Here is a 22,081-nt window from a genome sequence, read left to right on the forward strand (position 1 = left end):
TCCGGCCCAGTCCCTGACAGCAACACTTGCCCTTTTTAATATAAATGTATTTGAACAGCACTCCTCCAAAGCTGAATTATCTCGCCGGAACACATGGATCTGTGACGGTTGCGTGGTGTTTGCCAGCAGATGAAAACGTATCCCTTTTTAAGCTAGTTTTGTCACAGCGGGTCTTTATCCCTTTTTAGCCACTCGAGAGGTCGATTCTATACGAAACGATGCCTTCTAAAAACCATGACATTGTTTTCTGAAAGTCCCCCGTGTTTCTATGTGTCGGTGCAGGTTTCTCAAACTATTTCATGTCACGGAAGCCCCCGGAATTGTTATCAACAAAGATCAGCGCCACGTTTTCAAGATTTATTTTTCTCCCCAAAAATAGCAGATCTGCAAGCTCGTATAGCGCACGGGCAACCGAGTGCTATTTTCAAGTGGGGGTTCCCGTCCTGAGTGGGTTATAAGAGCCGTGGAGGACAGGAAGCACTGATAAACGGAAAACAAACGTCAGAGCGAGCGCGGCAGGCGGCGGTGAGCGGCTGGTGGAGATACCGACATGCACGACGGAGCGTGCGGCTCGCGCGGTGTTGTTTGTTTTTACCTTCCTCTATCCTGTCCGTCTGACAAGCGCCGCGCTCGCTGCGCCGCGATAAAGAGAGGTTAACAAAAATGTTGGCTCCGCTTCTAGCAGCGGTGTCCGTCTCTGTCTTATAATGGGTTATAAATGGTCTCATAATGGGTTTTTTTTAGCGGTCTAGTCTTAGATTAGACGTTGAAACGATGTTGTTTCAACGTCTATATATATATATATATATATATATATTAAAAATGAAAACTGCTCATCAAACAGCCTGTCTCTGTCTGAGTTGTCGGCTCTGCCCTTTCCCCACAGACGAAAACTACATGGGAACTTAGCTGTGACGAATGAAAAGACCAACGTGTTAGTAAGGGACCATAGTGGAGAAGTCATTTTATGTTTGGTCGCGCTCTGAAAATACAACGTGTGCATCGAGGCCTGCTAAAAATACATTTCCAGTCGAAAGAAACAAAATAAAATAAGCTTTTCCGATGACAGAGATCTGTCGTCGACTAAGACTAGACTACCCACTGAGCATTTTTCAGGCCAAACTGTGTCATGTCAAGGACCCCCGAATGGACACTAATTAGCCCTGTGGACCCCCCATTAGAAAATGTATAACAAGAAAGATTCTTATACGGCTCTAGCAGTGATTCTCAACCCGTTTAATTGCAAGGACCCCCGCAGTTTGACATGCATTAGTCTACGGACCCTCATTTCCATGTGTATACACTCTCAGAGTTACAGATCCATGAGGGCCCATTTGGACCCCCTGGAACCCCCGGTCTAAATGGTAAAGTTTTCTTATATACACGGTCTATATACTGTATATAGGAAAAAAAACATAACAAATAATCAAACATGGCTTATATACCGCTAAAAACACTTTCACCAGTTTATAGGCCATTTTCACACGGACGTCTAATATCATGACTATCGCTCAGTTGGGCGACACTAAAACCTTTTTTTACCGAGGAACAAGACTGCTCGGTTCATTTTCAATTAGGCCCTGCACCAGTAGCTCTGGTCCATAGCCTTCTACTGCTTCTACCATTCTGCCCTGCGCAGTAAGGCTATGGGACTTTCAGTTTTAAATCTCAAATCGAAATCAGACCAGCCTCTCCTCTTTAGCGTAAATAAAAAGAACGTTTTTGCTACTCACCAAAACAAAGGCGGCTTGTGTCATTAGAAAGCCTACTTTCCTTAGTGGACGCACTCTGAGCCCCCCACCACACGTATAAACGGTACTTTTTGGCCAAAAGGGGATTTTTTTCCACCGGAGGAAAAATATTCTCTATGAGGCAGTTCTCTGGGCAATATCGGTAGAGGGCGCAGTGGAGTAACTAAAAATATTTTTTTCCCGGTGGAAACAAAATCCCCTTTTGGCCAAAAACTACAGTTTATACGTGTGGTGGGGGGCTCAGAGTGCGTCCACTAAGGAAAGTAGGCTTTCTAATGACACAACCCGCCTTCGTTTTGGTGAGTAGCAAAAACGTTCTTTTTATTTACGCCAAAGAGGAGAGGCTGGTCTGCATTCATGCGAGCGGCGGAAGTTGAGAGTAACATAGCTCTAATGCGCGCTTTAGAGCTATGGAGCAGAGCTACTGCACCAGATGAAAGGTTGTGCTGTAGATGACTGCTGTCTGCGAGTGCTGCTGTCTTTAACCCACTTTGGTGTTAGCATTATGTTATGCCTTAGCTGTTAAAGCATAACATAATGCTAGCTGAAAAATAACAGATCTACAAGCTCCCGGCCATGGACTCTACTTGAACTGGTTCTATTGGGGCAGCACACATACATTTATAATCCCTAACCTCTCTCTCTCTCCCCCCCCCTCTCTCTCCCCCTCTCTCTCTCTCTCCCCCTCTCTCTCTCTCCCCCCCTTCCCTCTCTCTCCCCCCTCTCTCTCTCTCTCTCCCCCCCCCTCTCTCTCCCCCTTCCCTCTCTCCCTCCCTCCCCTCCAGACTCGCCCGCTCCGCTCCCCACCCCGGCCCTGGGCGACCCCGGGGACTCGTCGGTGTGCGTGTCCCCGGGGGGGGAGGTGTTCTCTGGGGGGGAGGTGTGGAACATGGACCCCTGCAGCCAGTGCACGTGCCGACGGGGCCAGACCCTGTGTGAGAGCGAGGTGTGTCCCCCGCTGCTCTGCCAGAGACCCCTGAGGAGCCACGACTCCTGCTGCCCGCACTGCCCCGGTAAGACCACCTCACTGCCCCGGTAAGACCACCTCACTGCCCCGGTAAGACCACCTCACTGCCCCGGTAAGACCACCTCACTGCCCCGGTAAGACCACCTCACTGCCCCGGTAAGACCACCTTACTGCCCCTCACTGCCCCGGTAAGACCACCTTACTGCCCCGGTAAGACCACCTTACTGCCCCGGTAAGACCACCTCACTGCCCCGGTAAGACCACCTCACTGCCCCGGTAAGACCACCTTACTGCCCCGGTAAGACCACCTCACTGCCCCGGTAAGACCACCTTACTGCCCCGCACTGCCCCGGTAAGACCACCTTACTGCCCCTCACTGCCCCTCACTGCCCCGGTAAGACCACCTCACTGCCCCGGTAAGACCACCTCACTGCCCCTCACTGCCCCAGTAAGACCACCTTACTGCCCCGGTAAGACCACCTCACTGCCCCGGTAAGACCACCTCACTGCCCCGGTAAGACCACCTTACTGCCCCTCACTGCCCCGGTAAGACCACCTTACTGCCCCGCACTGCCCCGGTAAGACCACCTCACTGCCCCTCACTGCCCCGGTAAGACCACCTTACTGCCCCGCACTGCCCCGGTAAGACCACCTCACTGCCCCTCACTGCCCCGGTAAGACCACCTCACTGCCCCGCACTGCCCCGGTAAGACCACCTTACTGCCCCTCACTGCCCCAGTAAGACCACCTTACTGCCCCGCACTGCCCCGGTAAGACCACCTTACTGCCCCGCACTGCCCCGGTAAGACCACCTCACTGCCCCGCACTGCCCCGGTAAGACCACCTTACTGCCCCTCACTGCCCTGGTAAGACCACCTTACTGCCCCTAACTGCCCCGGTAAGACCACCTCACTGCCCCTCACTGCCCCAGTAAGACCACCTTACTGCCCCTCACTGCCCCGGTAAGACCACCTTACTGCCCCTCACTGCCCCTGGTAAGACCACCTTACTGCCCCTCACTGCCCCGGTAAGACCACCTTACTGCCCCTCACTGCCCCGGTAAGACCACCTTACTGCCCCTCACTGCCCCGGTAAGACCACCTTACTGCCCCTCACTGCCCCGGTAAGACCACCTTACTGCCCCTCACTGCCCCGGTAAGACCACCTTACTGCCCCTCACTGCCCCGGTAAGACCACCTTACTGCCCCTCACTGCCCCCAGTAAGACCACCTTACTGCCCCTCACTGCCCCCAGTAAGACCACCTCACTGCCCCTCACTGCCCCCAGTAAGACCACCTTACTGCCCCTCACTGCCCCCAGTAAGACCACCTTACTGCCCCTCACTGCCCCCAGTAAGACCACCTCACTGCCCCTCACTGCCCCCAGTAAGACCACCTCACTGCCCCTCACTGCCCCCAGTAAGACCACCTTACTGCCCCTCACTGCCCTGGTAAGACCACCTTACTGCCCCTCACTGCCCCGGTAAGACCACCTTACTGCCCCTCACTGCCCCGGTAAGACCACCTTACTGCCCCTCACTGCCCCGGTAAGACCACCTTACTGCCCCTCACTGCCCCGGTAAGACCACCTTACTGCCCCTCACTGCCCCCAGTAAGACCACCTTACTGCCCCTCACTGCCCCCAGTAAGACCACCTCACTGCCCCTCACTGCCCCCAGTAAGACCACCTTACTGCCCCTCACTGCCCCCAGTAAGACCACCTCACTGCCCCTCACTGCCCCAGTAAGACCACCTTACTGCCCCTCACTGCCCCAGTAAGACCACCTTACTGCCCCTCACTGCCCCAGTAAGACCACCTTACTGCCCCTCACTGCCCCGGTAAGACCACCTTACTGCCCCTCACTGCCCCGGTAAGACCACCTTACTGCCCCTCACTGCCCCGGTAAGACCACCTCACTGCCCCTCACTGCCCCGGTAAGACCACCTTACTGCCCCTCACTGCCCCGGTAAGACCACCTTACTGCCCCTCACTGCCCCGGTAAGACCACCTCACTGCCCCTCACCAGTGTTGACTACCTTTTTTCACTAAAAGCCTCAATGAAAATATAGGCTACGATGACTAAATCTAAGACGAAATATATTGACAATTTCGTCAACAAATTAAAAAGTAGACTAAAATGTTAGGGAGCCACTATAGTGGACAAGAGATCCAGTATAAGTAAAAGACGCAAGTCATTTTCCACAAGGTTGCTTTTTGTAAAGTTACAAACTCACAACGTGCCTCTCACTTCACACAGGTGTGACGCAACCACTCCAAGGAACAGCAATGTCCCAACCCATGTGACTGTTTAGAGTACCAGTAGGGGCAAAAGTGGCGCTGTTGTGCTAGAAACAGAGAGAGAGAGAGATGGCGTTGCACTGTTGCCTGCTAATTACAGAGAGAGAGAGAGAGAGAGAGAGATGCTAAATGCTAATTCCCCCACACGGTAACTCTGTCATTTCTCGACCGTTTCGGACATGGGGCGGCTCGCCGGAACCGGGCTGGCAACCTGCGTGCGTTCTTGTGGGTCTGGAAGTTCCGGGGGCCCACCGGGGGGCCCCCACACGGAGTCGCACCACTCAGTTCACATTGGTGTGATTTTTTAAAATGTATATATTGTGTGAAAGTGTTTCCGCGTGCTGAATCTAAGCCTCAACTAAACGTGTTCAGCGTCCCGCCGAGGCAGGCGGCGATGGCGTTGAGGAATCTGTTGTTGTACTCGGCTCCGTCGTTTAGCATGAATAACATCGCTGCAGATAATATACAATAAAGTACACGCAAGCTTGAGAGTTCAAGAACATTACTATTTTACTAAACATTTTAAAGTAGAGGAAATAGTCGATCTACAAGCTCACAGCGTGTTGTGATGCAACACGCTGTGAGCTTCTAGATCGGCTATTTCCACATGCAGACGTGTGCCACTTCTGCATGACGAAGAGTCCCCGTTAAAAGATATTTGTAGATAAGAGGTTTCCGGCCGACGGCGGCGATATATACACACACACACACACACACACACACACACACACACGCACACACACGTTGAGCAGTTATTTTATTCCAACATAGTAGTGTGCATGTGTACGCGCGTGCGCGCTCGTGCGTGCGCATGCAATGAGACGGAGCGTTCCCAGAAAGAACAGCTGCGGTGTGCACCAGGTCGCAGCGAGACGCAGCAGCTTGCGTTGGCGCAAATGACAAATTTAGCAAAGTTATTTAATCTTTTATTCAGACATTTTGGCTGGATGTGGCCACCCCCCCCCCCCCCCCCCGGGCGCTCTAATAGCGGATGATACATTAAACCCGCTTACAGCCCGGGCCGGGGGACAAGACATTTTAAAGTGGTCGGAAATGGCTTTTGGAGCCGCTTTGAGCATGGCCGAAACAGTTGTAGAGAGCGGAGAGGAGTGGAGAGAGGCCTGTGTTTAAACCACGTACCCGACAGTTGTAGAGAGGAGTGGAGAGAGGCCTGTGTTTAAACCACGTACCCGACAGTTGTAGAGAGGAGTGGAGAGAGGCCTGTGTTTAAACCACGTACCCGACAGTTGTAGAGAGGAGTGGAGAGAGGCCTGTGTTTCAACCACGTACCCGACAGTTGTAGAGAGGAGTGGAGAGAGGCCTGTGTTTCAACCACGTACCCGACAGTTGTAGAGAGGAGTGGAGAGAGGCCTGTGTTTCAACCACGTACCCGACAGTTGTAGAGAGGAGTGGAGAGAGGCCTGTGTTTCAACGACATATACCAACAGTTGTAGAGAGAGGAGTGGAGAGAGGCCTGTGTTTCAACTACATATACCAACAGTTGTAGAGAGGAGTGGAGAGAGACCTGTGTTTCAATGACATATACCAACAGTTGTAGAGAGGAGTGGAGAGAGGCCTGTGTTCAAACCACATATAAACCAACAGTTGTAGAGAGGAGTGGAGAGAGGCCTGTGTTTAAACCACATATACCAACAGTTGTAGAGAGGAGTGGAGAGAGGCCTGTGTTCAAACCACATATAAACCAACAGTTGTAGAGAGGAGTGGAGAGAGGCCTCTGTTTAAACCACATATACCAACAGTTGTAGAGAGGAGTGGAGAGAGGCCTGTGTTTCAACGACATTGTTATTCCCTGAAGAAGACCCTCCCCCCTCTAGGTCAAAACGTCGGTTTGTATTTAATAAACGTCTGCATCGTCGCTACGAGTGTGCATGCAGCCTTTATTCTGTATCTTCCACAATCTACTGTCCTGTATCCGCCGCGGCTGCAGCAGAGAGACGCAAATCTGCGTTCGACACAAGACGCGGCAGCGGCGGCGGCAGAAATAGCGCCTGACCTTTTTTCCCGCTGTGATTCATGTGCGGCGTGCAGGGCAGTGAGTTGTGAGGTTAACCCATTCTGAACGGGCACCCCTTTTGGTGTTAGCATCACGTTATGCTTAAGCTATTGAAAAATAGCAGATCTACAAGCTCATAGCGCGCCACCGAGTGGCGCGCTACGAGCTTGTAGGTCTGCTATTTTTGAAAAATCGAAGAACGACTGACATTTTTTTAATCTGATCTAAGGTCAGAATGGGTTAATCAGACCAGTGTGTGTCCAGTGGAAACCTCGTATGAATCTGATCTCAGGTCAGAATGGGTTCAAGTGCCCGTAATGAGCCACGGGGTATACAGTATATAGGATACAGTGTCTGGAAAAGCCGCCAAGCGTCACTGATGAAAGCTCAACGCAGTGCGGCGTCCACTCCTGAAAGTGAAACCAAAGTGAAAGTGAAACCAAAGTGAAAGTGAAACCAAAGTGAAAGTGAAACCAAGGGCAGTGTTGTCACCGCGGCGTGGCGTCGCAGAGGAAACCCTTGCACGTCCAAAACGTGGACCAACGGACAGAATGGACCGGTGTATATAGCTACAAGATTAGTCCGACAATACCGTCGCTCCCCGACATGTGTGGCAGGTTAAAACTAACACCAGGCTTCCTGTGAGGTCAGGTTTAGGGTCTGGGTTTTTGAGTGTCGGACTCATGACTGTAGGACTGTATTGTCGGAACGCGTTTTGCTGTACCTGTCGTGCCGGATGCCGGACCTGACCCAAGGCATTGATCACTGACCTGTCGTCAGCTGGTCTTTAGACTTTTTGCGCGGTGTCAACCGCTCCAACATGTGGCTGCGTGTGCATGCCCGTGCGTGTGCGCGCGTGTGTGTGTGTGTGTGTGTGTGTGTGTTCCTTAATGTACAGATAGATTTCCCTCTGACCGGGGCTGGAACCATGCCCACATTTGGAGCGATATCGTCATAGATTATGAGATGACTTAATATGGTAGTCTCGCGTATAGCCAGACAACAATTCCACAATCTCCGAATGCTTTTTAGAGTCTGGAACTACAGACCCCCCCATGAGCTGAGTAAGGGAAGCTGCCATTTCCGTTCAACTGGGATTATATTTTAAAATATCTTTACATGTTATTTTTGTATTTTCTTTTCTGCTAAACAACAAGCTATATATCTTTCAATCATCCGAGGCTACGTGTTGTTCATTATTGTCTTTTGTTGCTTCAGAGCAGTTTTAATATCGCTATCATTTTGACATGTTTTTGTTTTTTTCTTTCGAACATTATGGTTAAGTACCACGGAGACACGCTTTGACTAGAAATTGAACTTTCCATAAACGAGCCACTTGCTGCTGCGCTCTGGGCAATTACAGTAATGATGTTCACCACTTTTTTTCTATTTGTTCGCTTATAATGTCAATGATGATGAAAAGGCCTAATTATCACCAACCAGGGAGTAGATTTATCTCCATATGAGCGCCTTATAGTTTGTTGAGAGGAGCCCCCCCCCCCCCCCCCCCCCCCAGGAGTCTGGGGTGGGCAACATTGACACTATAGCTCCACACTCACTCCAGAGGGCCACTATAGTTCCACACTCACTCCAGAGGGGCCACTATAGTTCCACACTCACTCCAGAGGGCCACTATAGTTCCACACTCACTCCAGAGGGCCACTATAGTTCCACACTCACTCCAGAGGGGCCACTATAGTTCCACACTCACTCCAGAGGGGCCACTATAGTTCCACACTCACTCCAGAGGGGCCACTATAGTTCCACACTCACTCCAGAGGGCCACTATAGTTCCACACTCACTCCAGAGGGCCACTATAGTTCCACACTCACTCCAGAGGGCCACTATAGTTCCACACTCACTCCAGAGGGGCCACTATAGTTCCACACTCACTCCAGAGGGGCCACTATAGTTCCACACTCACTCCAGAGGGCCACTATAGTTCCACACTCACTCCAGAGGGGCCACTATAGTTCCACACTCACTCCAGAGGGCCACTATAGTTCCACACTCACTCCAGAGGGCCACTATAGTTCCACACTCACTCCAGAGGGGCCACTATAGTTCCACACTCACTCCAGAGGGGCCACTATAGTTCCACACTCACTCCAGAGGGGCCACTATAGTTCCACACTCACTCCAGAGGGCCACTATAGTTCCACACTCACTCCAGAGGGGCCACTATAGTTCCACACTCACTCCAGAGGGGCCACTATAGTTCCACAAGCACTCCAGAGGGCCACTATAGTTCCACACTCACTCCAGAGGGGCCACTATAGTTCCACACTCACTCCAGAGGGCCACTATAGTTCCACACTCACTCCAGAGGGGCCACTATAGTTCCACACTCACTCCAGAGGGGCCACTATAGTTCCACACTCACTCCAGAGGGCCACTATAGTTCCACAAGCACTCCAGAGGGCCACTATAGTTCCACACTCACTCCAGAGGGCCACTATAGTTCCACACTCACTCCAGAGGGGCCACTATAGTTCCACAAGCACTCCAGAGGGCCACTATAGTTCCACACTCACTCCAGAGGGCCACTATAGTTCCACACTCACTCCAGAGGGGCCACTATAGTTCCACACTCACTCCAGAGGGGCCACTATAGTTCCACACTCACTCCAGAGTGGCCACTATAGTTCCACACTCACTCCAGAGGGGCCACTATAGTTCCACACTCACTCCAGAGGGGCCACTATAGTTCCACACTCACTCCAGAGGGGCCACTATAGTTCCACACTCACTCCAGAGGGGCCACTATAGTTCCCAGTGTTGGGCAGTAGCTAGCTACAAGTAGCGAAGCTACATAGCTTAACTACATTTATCAGTAGCTTGATGGTAGCTTCACTCCTTTTGAACCAAGTAGCGTTTTTTGTAGTGTAGCTATTTTTAGACCCAAGTAGTGACGTAGCTTTCAACAAAAGCTATAAGTTACAAATTGACTGTTAAATAAAGTTTTGTGGGGGGAAAAATCCCTGGAAAAAAATCCATGATTGGTTGGTTTAGATAAGATGAGTCTGACACAGTTATGTTGTTAAGCAGCAAGAGGATCCCACGCAGCAGCTGTCCTTTTATCTCTAGCACAACACAATGAATTACTCACCTAATGCTGCCTGCAGGTTCCATGTTTAATTCCAGCGTGTGTAACCTACATTATTGTCTAAGTGAAAGTTTTCATATTGTAAATTTGATCGCTGACGTGGTTTAGTGACTATAGTACTTTGACAGCTCATTCATCGTAGCTTAATTGTTTACAAGTCAAACGGACTTCTTGTGCAGAAACTGCCCCATCAAAATAAGAGCCACTTGTATTGATTAGTCAACACTAGTTTTATTTCTAAGTCTACCTACAGGACATTAACATCTCATTTAAGTGCCATACATGCCAGCATTCTCTCAATCTGAGTATCCCATCCTCAAATATTCGGTAAAACAGTGCCTATCGAGGCAACAGTCTGTCTTGAGAGACTAGCATTCTCTAGTCTAAATTATGCCTCTCAGCTGGTGTGCAAATGGCTAGGCTGTGGCAATAATAATAATTAAAATAAAATAACAAAAAATAACTAAAATCGTTAATTTTTTGGAACCATGAACTTTAGTTCAAAATGTTGAATTATGAACTGAATTAGTTCCTTTAAAAAAATTTAACTGAACTGAACTATAGTTAATAAAAAAAAGAACTTTCCCAACACTGAACACATGAATCAGCTGGCTCCTGACACCGTAAGGTACATTAATACAAGTAAATGTGAAAAAGTTGACACCAAAAGCCAGACAGAGGGCTTGTTTCCTGTTTGTTTTTTAATAAAAAATCAAACTCAGCATTTTTGCCTGCCTATAGGCTATTTGTTCGGTGGAAACTTGATCATTAAGTTGATAAAAAATATTAAAAAAAAAAGTAGTGTCCATGTAGCTAGCTACTTTTGCCATGTAGCTTATAGTGTAGCTTGCTACAATTATCTGGGGATAGCTTCGTTGTAGTTGAGCTATATTTAATAGAGAGTAACTGGTAGTGTAGCTTACTACATTTTCCAAGTAGCTTGCCCATCACTGATAGTTCCACACTCACTCCAGAGGGGCCACTATAGTTCCACGATCACTCCAGAGGGGCCACTATAGTTCCACACTCACTCCAGAGGGCCACTATAGTTCCACGATCACTCCAGAGGGGCCACTATAGTTCCACACTCACTCCAGAGGGGCCACTATAGTTCCACACTCACTCCAGAGGGGCCACTATAGTTCCACACTCACTCCAGAGGGGCCACTATAGTTCCACACTCACTCCAGAGGGTACAAAAAAAGTTTAAAAAAGCACTTGTTCCTCTGCTGCATGTCTCTCTCCAGAGGACGCGACATCGTCCATCGCTCCGCCGCCCGTCTTCAACACCTCGAGTGGAGGAGGAGGAGGAGGAGGAGGAGGCGGCGGCGGCGGCGGCGGCTCCGTGTGCCGCGCGGGGGACGTCGGGGACTCGGGCGGGGCGGACATGTTCCTCCCGGGGGAGTCGTGGAAGCCCGACGTGTGCACCAGCTGTGTGTGCGACGCCGGCACCGCGCGCTGCTTCACCGAGACCTGCCCCGCCACCGCCTGCCCCCGGCCCCTGCTGAGGAAGGGACAGTGCTGCCCCTACTGTCTGGGTGAGGACACTGCGCACTGCGTTAGCTCCCTCTGTAGTCAATCCGACTGCTCGGTTCTGACCTGAGATCAGATTCATACGAGGTTTCCACCGGACACACACTGGTCTGATTAACCCGTTCTGACCTGAGATCAGATTCTAAAAATGTCAGTCGTTCTTCGATTATTTAAAAATAGCAGACCTACAAGCTCGTATCGCGCCACTCGGTGGCGCGATATGAGCTTGTAGATCTGCTATTTTTAAATAGATAAAGCATAACATGATGCTAACACCAAAATGGGTTCCCGGTCAGAATGGGTAATTGATTAACCCATTCTGACCTGAGATCAGATTCTAAAAAAAAAGTCTTCTTTTCTACATCCCGACAGTTTTCTGAAAAAGCTATGTTTCTATGTCAGTCCTTCGATTTTTCAAAATAGCAGACCTATACAAGCTCTTAGCGCGCCACTCGGTGGCGTGCTCAGTAGATCTGATATTTTTCAATAGCTAAAGCATAACATAATACTAACACCAATAGGGGTTACCGCCTAGAATGGGTTAAATATATATATTTTTTAAATCACACCCGTGTGAAGTGAGGGGTGCTCTTATCGTCGTACTATTATGCGTCATGACGTCGATTTGCTCAGACACGTATAATGACGTAAAATTCTCCATTCGTTGTCAATGAGCGTTCGTGTGAGACGAAAGTCTACAGGGTCCATTTGGCTCCATTTGTACACCCTCAGAGTTAAATTAACATTGATTTTACAATATAAATTGGGGGTCCCAGAGATAGAAATGCCATTAACCCAATCCCTACTTTTGGCGGAATGCTCCGCCATAAGGACTGTAATAACCTTCCGCTCGTGTCAGGTTAGCTTTATTATGGATATCAATATCCGCATCGCTGAGAACTATTTTTTCATTATTATTTTGGCTCGGCCTTTCCTTCTTTAGCGACCCTAGACCGGATCGCGCATGCGCGCTGCCGCCCACCTCCCATTATACAGGCAGACTAAAAGCTGAATAACTCCTAATCTACGGAGCTCTCCGTGGTTTGGTCAATTAGCGCGATGTTCGGAGGTCTTTGCTGATAATCCGGTGGTCTAGATGGAAACATTGGTGCTTTCTAGAGCAAGGATGGCTATATTTTAGCTCGCTAGCATTGACGCTATTTATTTAGCACAAGATGGGGGGTCCTCCCTGGCATATCTCTTCCAAGGGGGGTCCGCGGGCTAATTTGTGTCAATTCTGGCGGTCCTTGACGTGAAAAAGTGTGGGAACCCCTGGTGTAAGAGCTTCTGCTTCAAGCTGTGAAAGAAGATTCGAGGAGAATTTACATCAAGCGCGAGAGAAGAGAATAACCCGACTCCGCCAGACGGCGGCAGTATTGAGTTCACCAGTTCCCTCCTCCTCCATGCCTGCATCCATGGTCTCTCTCGACCCCATACGGCCCCATATCGCTCCTCTATAGCGGCCCCATACGGCCCCATATCGCTCCTCTATAGCGGCCCCATACGGCCGCATATCGCTCCTCTATAGCGGCCCCATATCGCTCCACTATAGCGGCCCCATACGGCCCCATATCGCTCCACTATAGCGGCCCCATGCGACCGCATATCGCTCCTCTATAGCGGCCCCATACGGCCCCATATCGCTCCTCTATAGCGGCCCCATGCGGCCCCATATCGCTCCTCTATAGCGGCCCCATACGGCCGCATATCGCTCCTCTATAGCGGCCCCATACGGCCCCATATCGCTCCACTATAGCGGCCCCATACGGCCGCATATCGCTCCTCTATAGCGGCCCCATACGGCCCCATATCGCTCCTCTATAGCGGCCCCATGCGGCCCCATATCGCTCCTCTATAGCGGCCCCATACGGCCGCATATCGCTCCTCTATAGCGGCCCCATACGGCCCCATATCGCTCCTCTATAGCGGCCCCATATCGCTCCTCTATAGCGGTCCCATGCGGCCCCATATCGCTCCTCTATAGCGGTCCCATGCGACCGCGTATCGCTCCTCTATAGCGGCCCCATACGGCCCCATATCGCTCCTCTATAGCGGCCCCATATCGCTCCTCTATAGCGGTCCCATATCGCTCCTCTATAGCGGTCCCATATCGCTCCTCTATAGCGGCCCCATATCGCTCCTCTATAGCGGTCCCATATCGCTCCTCTATAGCGGCCCCATATCGCTCCTCTATAGCGGCCCCATATCGCTCCTCTATAGCGGCCCCATATCGCTCCTCTATAGCGGTCCCATATCGCTCCTCTATAGCGGCCCCATATCGCTCCTCTATAGCGGTCCCATATCGCTCCTCTATAGCGGCCCCATATCGCTCCTCTATAGCGGTCCCATGCGACCGCGTATCGCTCCTCTATAGCGGCCCCATACGGCCCCATATCGCTCCTCTATAGCGGCCCCATACGGCCCCATATCGCTCCTCTATAGCGGCCCCATGCGACCGCATATCGCTAGGGTTGGGATTCGTTAGGATTTTAACGGTTCCGGATCCTTCCCGGATCCCTCTTAACGGTTCCGGTTCCTAACGGTTCCCTTAACGGATCCTAATATTATTTTTTCCCCTTTTTTTCTGACATAAATGATGCTTATATTATACCTAACCTAACCAAGTACATAATAAAAACAAATTAATTAATGAAATTATTGAAAATGCACTTTACAAGTATGAGGTGGCACTATTATTTAAACTTCACCACCACCACCACCAGCTAGCCACCACAACAATATCATTTTTACTCTATATATTGCAATTTGCTGTATATTAAATACAGTACACATTGCAATAATGATATTGTTGTGGTGACAAATGTTGTCTTTAATGTTCAGATTAATTTAATATGAAGGACCCCTTACCCTAATGGAAACAAATAGTGCTTTCTTGGAATAAAAAAATCCTTTTAGCAGACCTTGTATTGAACTGTAGGCTACGTTCCTGTGCTTTTTTCTGCAAACTGTTTATAAAGTAGGCTAATCAATCTATGGAGGTATATGCACCTAAACGCTGGGCTCTCAACAGTCACGCGATTAATTTAAAGCCAAATCAAAAGCAGTTGAGTTGCTTATAAGTTGTAAAAAATAAGTGCAGAAAATTGATTTGGCATGATTCATAAAATATCAGACAGAAAGACGTCGAGACATTGGCGTTCTAAATTAACACCATTAACAGTTGTACAATACACCTAATGAAAAGCTCTGTAGACATTAGTAGTTTTTATTTTCTATTACGTTACTAGCCTGGGGAAAGTGAACCAGCCTTGCATCATCCTCATCCCCCGCCGGCTGTGGTGGAGCTGCGGGGAGTGTGAGCTTTCCGCATGGCTCTCAAACGCGATTTGCCTAGATTATTCTCCTCGTGAGTTGTGGACTCGTGTAGGCGTATTGATTTTGAGTTGTTTCATCAATGTGGACGTGCAACTGGTACAAGTTGCAACAACCTTTGCAGGGAACTATAGCATAACATTTATTCCACTTTGCGTGCTCAGCCTCAGAGTCATTTCCCTCTCTGTTAACCAGACTTTGGAGATCTCTTCGACATCACTCGCTCCGCGGCGGTGAGCGGTCGCTGAATGCACAGAACAGTGGGCGTATCCTCCCCGACCCCACACACTCCTTTAGGTGGGGTGACGTCACCTCAGGCTCTGCTTGCATGTATGATGCATGCACATTGCACAGACACAGCGGAGCTAAATGACGACTGATGAGAACCGTTTGGGGAACCGTTAATAAAAAAACGATGGAACCGGCTCCGGATCCGCAATGTCGGAACCGGGTCTGAAATGGACCCGGTTCCGAATCCCAACCCTACATATCGCTCCTCTATAGCGGCCCCATACGGCCTCATATCACTCCTCTATAGCGGCCCCATGCGGCCCCATATCGCTCCTCTATAGCGGCCCCATGCGGCCTCATATCGCTCCTCTATAGCGGCCCCATACGGCCCCATATCGCTCCTCTATAGCGGCCCCATGCGGCCCCATATCGCTCCTCTATAGCGGCCCCATACGGCCCCATATCGCTCCTCTATAGCGGCCCCATATCGCTCCTCTATAGCGGTCCCATATCGCTCCTCTATAGCGGCCCCATATCGCTCCTCTATAGCGGCCCCATATCGCTCCTCTATAGCGGTCCCATATCGCTCCTCTATAGCGGCCCCATATCGCTCCTCTATAGCGGTCCCATATCGCTCCTCTATAGCGGCCCCATATCGCTCCTCTATAGCGGCCCCATATCGCTCCTCTATAGCGGTCCCATATCGCTCCTCTATAGCGGTCCCATATCGCTCCTCTATAGCGGCCCCATATCGCTCCTCTATAGCGGTCCCATGCGACCGCGTATCGCTCCTCTATAGCGGCCCCATACGGCCCCATATCGCTCCTCTATAGCGGCCCCATATCGCTCCTCTATAGCGGCCCCATGCGACCGCATATCGCTCCTCTATAGCGGCCCCATACGGCCCCATATCGCTCCTCTATAGCGGCCCCATACGGCCCCATATCGCTCCTCTATAGCGGCCCCATGCGACCGCATATCGCTCCTCTATAGCGGCCCCATACGGCCTCATATCACTCCTCTATAGCGGCCCCATATCGCTCCTCTATAGCGGCCCCATGCGGCCTCATATCGCTCCTCTATAGCGGCCCCATGCGGCCTCATATCGCTCCTCTATAGCTGCCCCATGCGGCCCCATATCGCTCCTCTATAGCGGCCCCATGCGGCCCCATATCGCTCCTCTATAGCGGCCCCATACGGCCGCATATCGCTCCTCTATAGCGGCCCCATACGGCCTCATATCACTCCTCTATAGCGGCCCCATATCGCTCCTCTATAGCGGCCCCATGCGGCCTCATATCGCTCCTCTATAGCTGCCCCATGCGGCCCCATATCGCTCCTCTATAGCGGCCCCATGCGGCCCCATATCGCTCCTCTATAGCGGCCCCATGCGGCCCCATATCGCTCCTCTATAGCGGCCCCATACGGCCCCATATTGCTCCTCTATAGCGGCCCCATACGGCCCCATATCGCTCCTCTATAGCGGCCCCATACGGCCCCATATCGCTCCTCTATAGCGGCCCCATATCGCTCCTCTATAGCGGCCCCATGCGGCCCCATATCGCTCCTCTATAGCGGCCCCATGCGGCCCCATATCGCTCCTCTATAGCGGCCCCATATCGCTCCTCTATAGCGGCCCCATGCGGCCCCATATCGCTCCTCTATAGCGGCCCCATGCGGCCGCATATCGCTCCTCTAGCGGCCCCATGCGACCGCATATCGCTCCTCTATAGCGGCCGCTATAGAATTGGTCCGGAGTGCATCGTCTCTGCCCGAGAGATTCCAGACTCACCCTTCTGGCAGAATGCAGACGTTGTCCAGCAGGGGGAGCGGTTCCACCAGGCTATAAGAGAAGAGCTCGTCCCTATTGAACTTAACTCTGAGAGCTGCATTATGGTATACCCGTGGAGCAGACGAAATGAAGCTCTCTTCTGTTTTTCTTTTGTTTCTGTATTTCATATTCAAAGTATAGACGCCAGAACTCAACTCTGAAGGCCTTCGGTGCTGTGCAGCGTTCCATCCGCACGCAGGCGCTCACGCTGCACATTCACACAAATCAAATCAAAATGCAAATTGTTGATCACATTACAGACACAGTGGGACTCAGGTGTTCTGCACAGCAGACACGATAACGCACAATGCGAAATGATAACAAGAACAGGAAGCTAATTGAATGAAATACTAAATATATTGTCTAAAATACTGTAATAACATAAACACTGCCTTTTAGTTCATTTTACCACGTTCAGCATTCATTTTCTATGAGCAGTAAGGCAATTTAAAGTAAGGGGTTTTAAGCAGCTCTCTCTCTCTCTCTCTCTCTCTCTCTCTCTCTCTCTCTCTCTCTCTCTCTCCCCCTCTCCCCCTCTCTCTCTCTCTTCCTCTCCCCCTCTCCCTCCCCCTCTCCCTCTCTCTCTATCCCTCTCTCTCTCTCTCTCCCCCTCTGCCTCTCTCCCTCTCCCTCTCCCCCTCTCTCCCTCCCCCTCTCCCTCTCCCTCTCCCTCTCCCCCTCTCTCTCCCCCTCTCCCTCTTTCTCTCTCTCCCCGTGTGCAGACACGCCCGCGGCCCCGCCCCCTGGCCCCGCCCCCTCCCCGGCGGCGTGCCACTTCAACGGGCGCCAGTACGAGGACGAGGAGCGCTGGGACATCGACGCCTGCACCCACTGCTACTGCCTGGCGGGGCAGACGCTGTGCTCCACCGTGTCCTGCCCCCCCGTCCCGCCCAGCCAGAAGCCCTGCCCCAAAGCCAGCGCCAAGGAGGGCAGCTGCTGCCCCATATGCTCAGGTAACACACACACACACACACACACGCGCGCACGCGCGCAGGTACGCATTGGCGATGCAAGCGCAAACAGCGCCATGTCGGGTGGAAAACCTGTTTGCCCCATACATGGGCCACATGCGGCCCTCACCTTCACTTAACCCATTCTGACCTGAGATCAGATTCATACGAGGTTTCCTACTGGACACACACTGGTCTGATTAACCCATTCTGACCTGAGATCAGATTCTGAAAATGTCAGTCGTTCTTCGATTTTTCAAAAATAGCAGACCTACAAGCTCGTATCGCGCCACTCGGTGGCGCGATATGAGCTTGTAGATCTGCTATTTTTCAATAGGTAAAGCACGACATGATGCTAACACCAAAAGGGGTTCCCGTTCAGAATGGGTTAATGTGGCCCGCAGGTTAATACCAGAATACTGATAAGTAGATTAGTAGCTTAATGAGTATTATTATTATTATTATTACTTTTCAGGATTCTAATTCAAATAATAGCAAAATTAGCTGATCTACAAGCTCAAACGCGTCGCACTGCGACGCGTTTAGATTTTTGGGGGTGGTCTTTTTGTGGAGTCCTTCCCTTGTGCCATTTCATGTCATTGGACAGTAAAATAAGCAATATGTTCTCATTAGTCTGAAACTAAAACTGACTGATGGCAGATTAAAAGATAATTCATTATGATAGTGGAATTTATCATTACTTGTCAAATGTTCGTCTTGAAAGGCCAATGGCACTTATTTGCCCACACACAAGCCCTTATTGCCCCCACATAAGCCCTTATTGCCCCCACACATAAGCCCTTATTTGCCCCCACACATAAGCCCTTATTTGCCCCCCACACAAGCCCTTATTTGCCCCCCATACAAGCCCTTATTACACCCCCACACAAGCCCTTATTTGCGCCCCATAAGCCTTTATTTGCCCCCCAAATAAGCCCTTGTTTCCCCCCCACACAAGCCCTTATTGGACGTTTTTGTTTTTGTTTTTTAGAACTCTGCACGTGCCTGGTGGCCGTCGTCAAAGTTGCCCAGCCCTGCTCTAAAGCAGTAGCTCTCAAACTTTTGCGTGCCGATCAAGGGCCCCCCGAATTGACATTTATATTTGGCCCCCATCTGAAAATGTGTTGTGGCAGCGAGGGACCCCCAGAAGAGAAGATTTGTGTTTTGTTTTAAAAAAATAAAAATGACATTTATAACACTTTTTCAAAAAACGTTTGCAGCGTTGCACAGGCCTACTTCATAAAAACGCACAGACACACTAAACAACTCTCACATTTTCCTCAATCGTCACATCAAAAGTAGCGGAAATAGCCTCTCTACAATCTCACTGGAGATGGAACTGTGTAGATGAATTTATGGAAAGACAAAACATACAAAAAGACAAAAACGAACCGTGGAAAATATGGAGATACAAGGTTTCAGTGGCGATATGCACGTCCAATCGTCCATGTGAGCACGCACGCACGCACGCACGCACGCACACACACCACACACACACACACACACACACACACACACACACACATCCTGGAGGCGTCAGGGGAGGAGACATTAGGAGATGCTGACCAAAGCACCCGGGTTGACGTTCTGTGTCCGCCCGTACCCAAGTGTCCTTGGGCAAGACGCAGAGTCCCTGTGGCGCTCCAGTGGGCTCTGTGAGTGTGACCATGTGCTCACACACACACACACACACACCTCTGAATAAATAGAATGTCCGTCAACGTTCTGGTCTCTGGTCCATAGCGTTAAGGAGAATCTCTCCTTAACCCTGTCAAGTTCAGAATTGATTGTAAGGGTATTTTTATTTGTTTATAAATCTGTGTACATGGGCTGGCCCCCCTCATACCTATCTGACCTCTTCTTTGATTGTACTCCATCAAATTTAAGATCTAGAGGTGATCGTGCCTTCGCTGTTTTGCAGCACCAATGCTCTGGAATAAGCCTCCCTCTTCATTTCAAAAGTGCCCAGTCCATTGAACTGTTCAAGCCTCTTCTTAATGGCAATTGCGCTTTTATAGTGCATTCGATCGATCGAGCCATAATGCTACTTACGTTAGCCGGTTAGCTAGCTGTGTTGTTAGCACAGCACTGGATCGTCCATCTTAGATCGTCTTTGTCGCCATAATAATCCATTCTATCCCTTTCTTTCAATCGCCTGCATCTCCTATTCCTTGTCCCAGATGGCATTTTGGTCAAAACAGCGTTTCTTTGACGGCACAGAGCCGGCGATGTGGAGAGTTCCAGTGCCCCGGTTTGGATTCACATTGTAAACAAGTCCTGTCTCTGCTGCTCCGTTGAGCGTCCTAGGATAAGCTACTTCCGGTAGACAGGAACTGTGGCTTTTCGAAATAAGCTCGACTGGAAAAAAAATGCTGGCGTGAATTAGATCCAAATTTTTCAATAAATGCTAGCGCTGAAAGGGTTCAGATGGCTTTGATCATTCCTGCTTTTCCGCTGTTGTCAGCTGAACTGTTTCATGTCCTGTTTCCATGTGAGTGCACATGCATCATTGTTTTGATGTTTCTAGATTTTATTGTGTACGGCACTTTGGTCAATCTCGATTGTTTTAACCCATTTAGGCCTGACGTCGAAATTTAAAAATGTCTTTTTAAAATGTCTTTCTTTCTGAGAAACCTCATGTTTCTATATGAAGCCCACCACACACCGGCTGCGCGACGCGCGGGGGACACAGCCGCCTCCATTATTTTCAATGAACCTATCGCACACCGGCTGCGTCCGACGCGCGCTGGCGCGCGGTCACGCCTCGCCTGCCGTGCCGATGCACCGCTGTTCTATTTTCCAGGCGTTGCCGCGCGGCCTCCACCCGGCTATCCGTGGGCGTGGCAATGGAATATAGTCAACAAAACTCCCCAGCCGCGCGTAGCGCGCCGCGTCCTGTTGGTGTTGCCGTGCGGCTATGGCGTGCGGCAATACTGTGCCGTGGCGGTCGCAGACGGTGTGTGTCGGGCTTCAGTGGTTCTCAATATTTCATGTCAAGTCACCCCCATCTGAAAATATGTTGTTCCAGGGGACCTCTCCAGAAGCACAGATTTGAGTTAAAAACTGAAACTCTGGAAGAATATTCAAAGACTTGAGGCACATTTTCACGGCTTTAAAAAAAATAGCAGACCTACAAGCTGTGCGCTTGTAGATCTGCTAAAGTAAAGTAGCTAAAGTATAACATAATGCTTAGTTAAAAACACCAAAAGGGGTTCCCGCCCAGAATGGGTTAAATGTGCTATATAAATAAAGCTTGATTTGATTAGATTAGATTAGATTTAACACTCGCTTGACTGAAGTAAGGCCACCTACCACACAAGCTGAATTCAGGTCAAAAGACCGTTTTGTTCCTGTGATGCTACTGCCTAGACGCTGTGACACCTCCCCGGTGTACTAGTCGACTAGTTGAACAGTCGAATATGAAACTATCTCAAGAGTTAAATCTATAAGGGTCCCATTTGGTTACCAACTCTCCGTCATTTAGCTGGGGACCACTTGGAACCCCCTCAAGGACCACTGGTTGAAAACCACTGCTCTAAACTAACATTAGAAAGTCCATAGACTTGCGTGCCACATGACATACTGTAATTTCCAAAAGCTTTGATGTTAGCCCAGGTGTAAAATGCATGTACACACACACACACACACACACACACACACACACACACACACACACACACACACACACACACACACTGCATCCATTCCTTACCCAGAGACATCACGCAGCTTGCCACACTCGTAATTTACACCTCATCTCCTGTTCTGTGTGTGTGTGTGTGCGTGTGCGTGTGCGTGTGCGTGTGCGTGTGCGTGTGCGTGTGCGTGTGCGTGTGCGTGTGCGTGTGCGTGCGTGTGCGTGCGTGTGCGTGTGCGTGCGTATCCTCACAGAGACCTACTCTCCCACCAACGTTCCCATCGAGAAGACCGACCAGACTGTGGACAAGAAACAAGCCCCGCCCTCCTGGGACCGCCCCTCACACAGCCCTAACGACCTGCCGCACTTCAGAGGTGCACGCACGCACGCACACGCACACACACACACACACACACACACACACACACA

General features: G+C 50.4%; 1 protein-coding gene across 8 annotated transcripts in view; it reads left to right on the plus strand.

The window, feature by feature from the left end:
- crim1 (cysteine rich transmembrane BMP regulator 1 (chordin-like)) overlaps window positions 1-22,081 on the plus strand; it is a 218,646-nt gene that overhangs the window by 191,559 nt on the left and 5,006 nt on the right. For 7 of the 8 annotated variants that reach the window (XR_014570811.1, XR_014570812.1, XR_014570813.1 and 4 more), the window contains exons 12-15: window positions 2,537-2,764; window positions 11,385-11,675; window positions 17,788-18,018; window positions 21,907-22,026. Coding sequence is in view for 2 of the 8 variants with exons in the window: in XM_083791307.1 (XP_083647433.1) it covers window positions 2,537-2,764; window positions 11,385-11,675; window positions 17,788-18,018; window positions 21,907-22,026 (870 nt within the window). In the remaining 6 variants the exon portion in view is untranslated. The remainder of the gene's footprint in view (window positions 1-2,536; window positions 2,765-11,384; window positions 11,676-17,787; window positions 18,019-21,906; window positions 22,027-22,081) is intronic. The other variant, XM_083791308.1, reaches the window with a different exon arrangement.

The sequence above is a fragment of the Protomyctophum parallelum genome (assembly GCF_964188405.1).
Source record: "Protomyctophum parallelum genome assembly, chromosome: 20".
In the NCBI taxonomy this organism is placed as follows: Eukaryota; Metazoa; Chordata; class Actinopteri; order Myctophiformes; family Myctophidae; genus Protomyctophum; species Protomyctophum parallelum.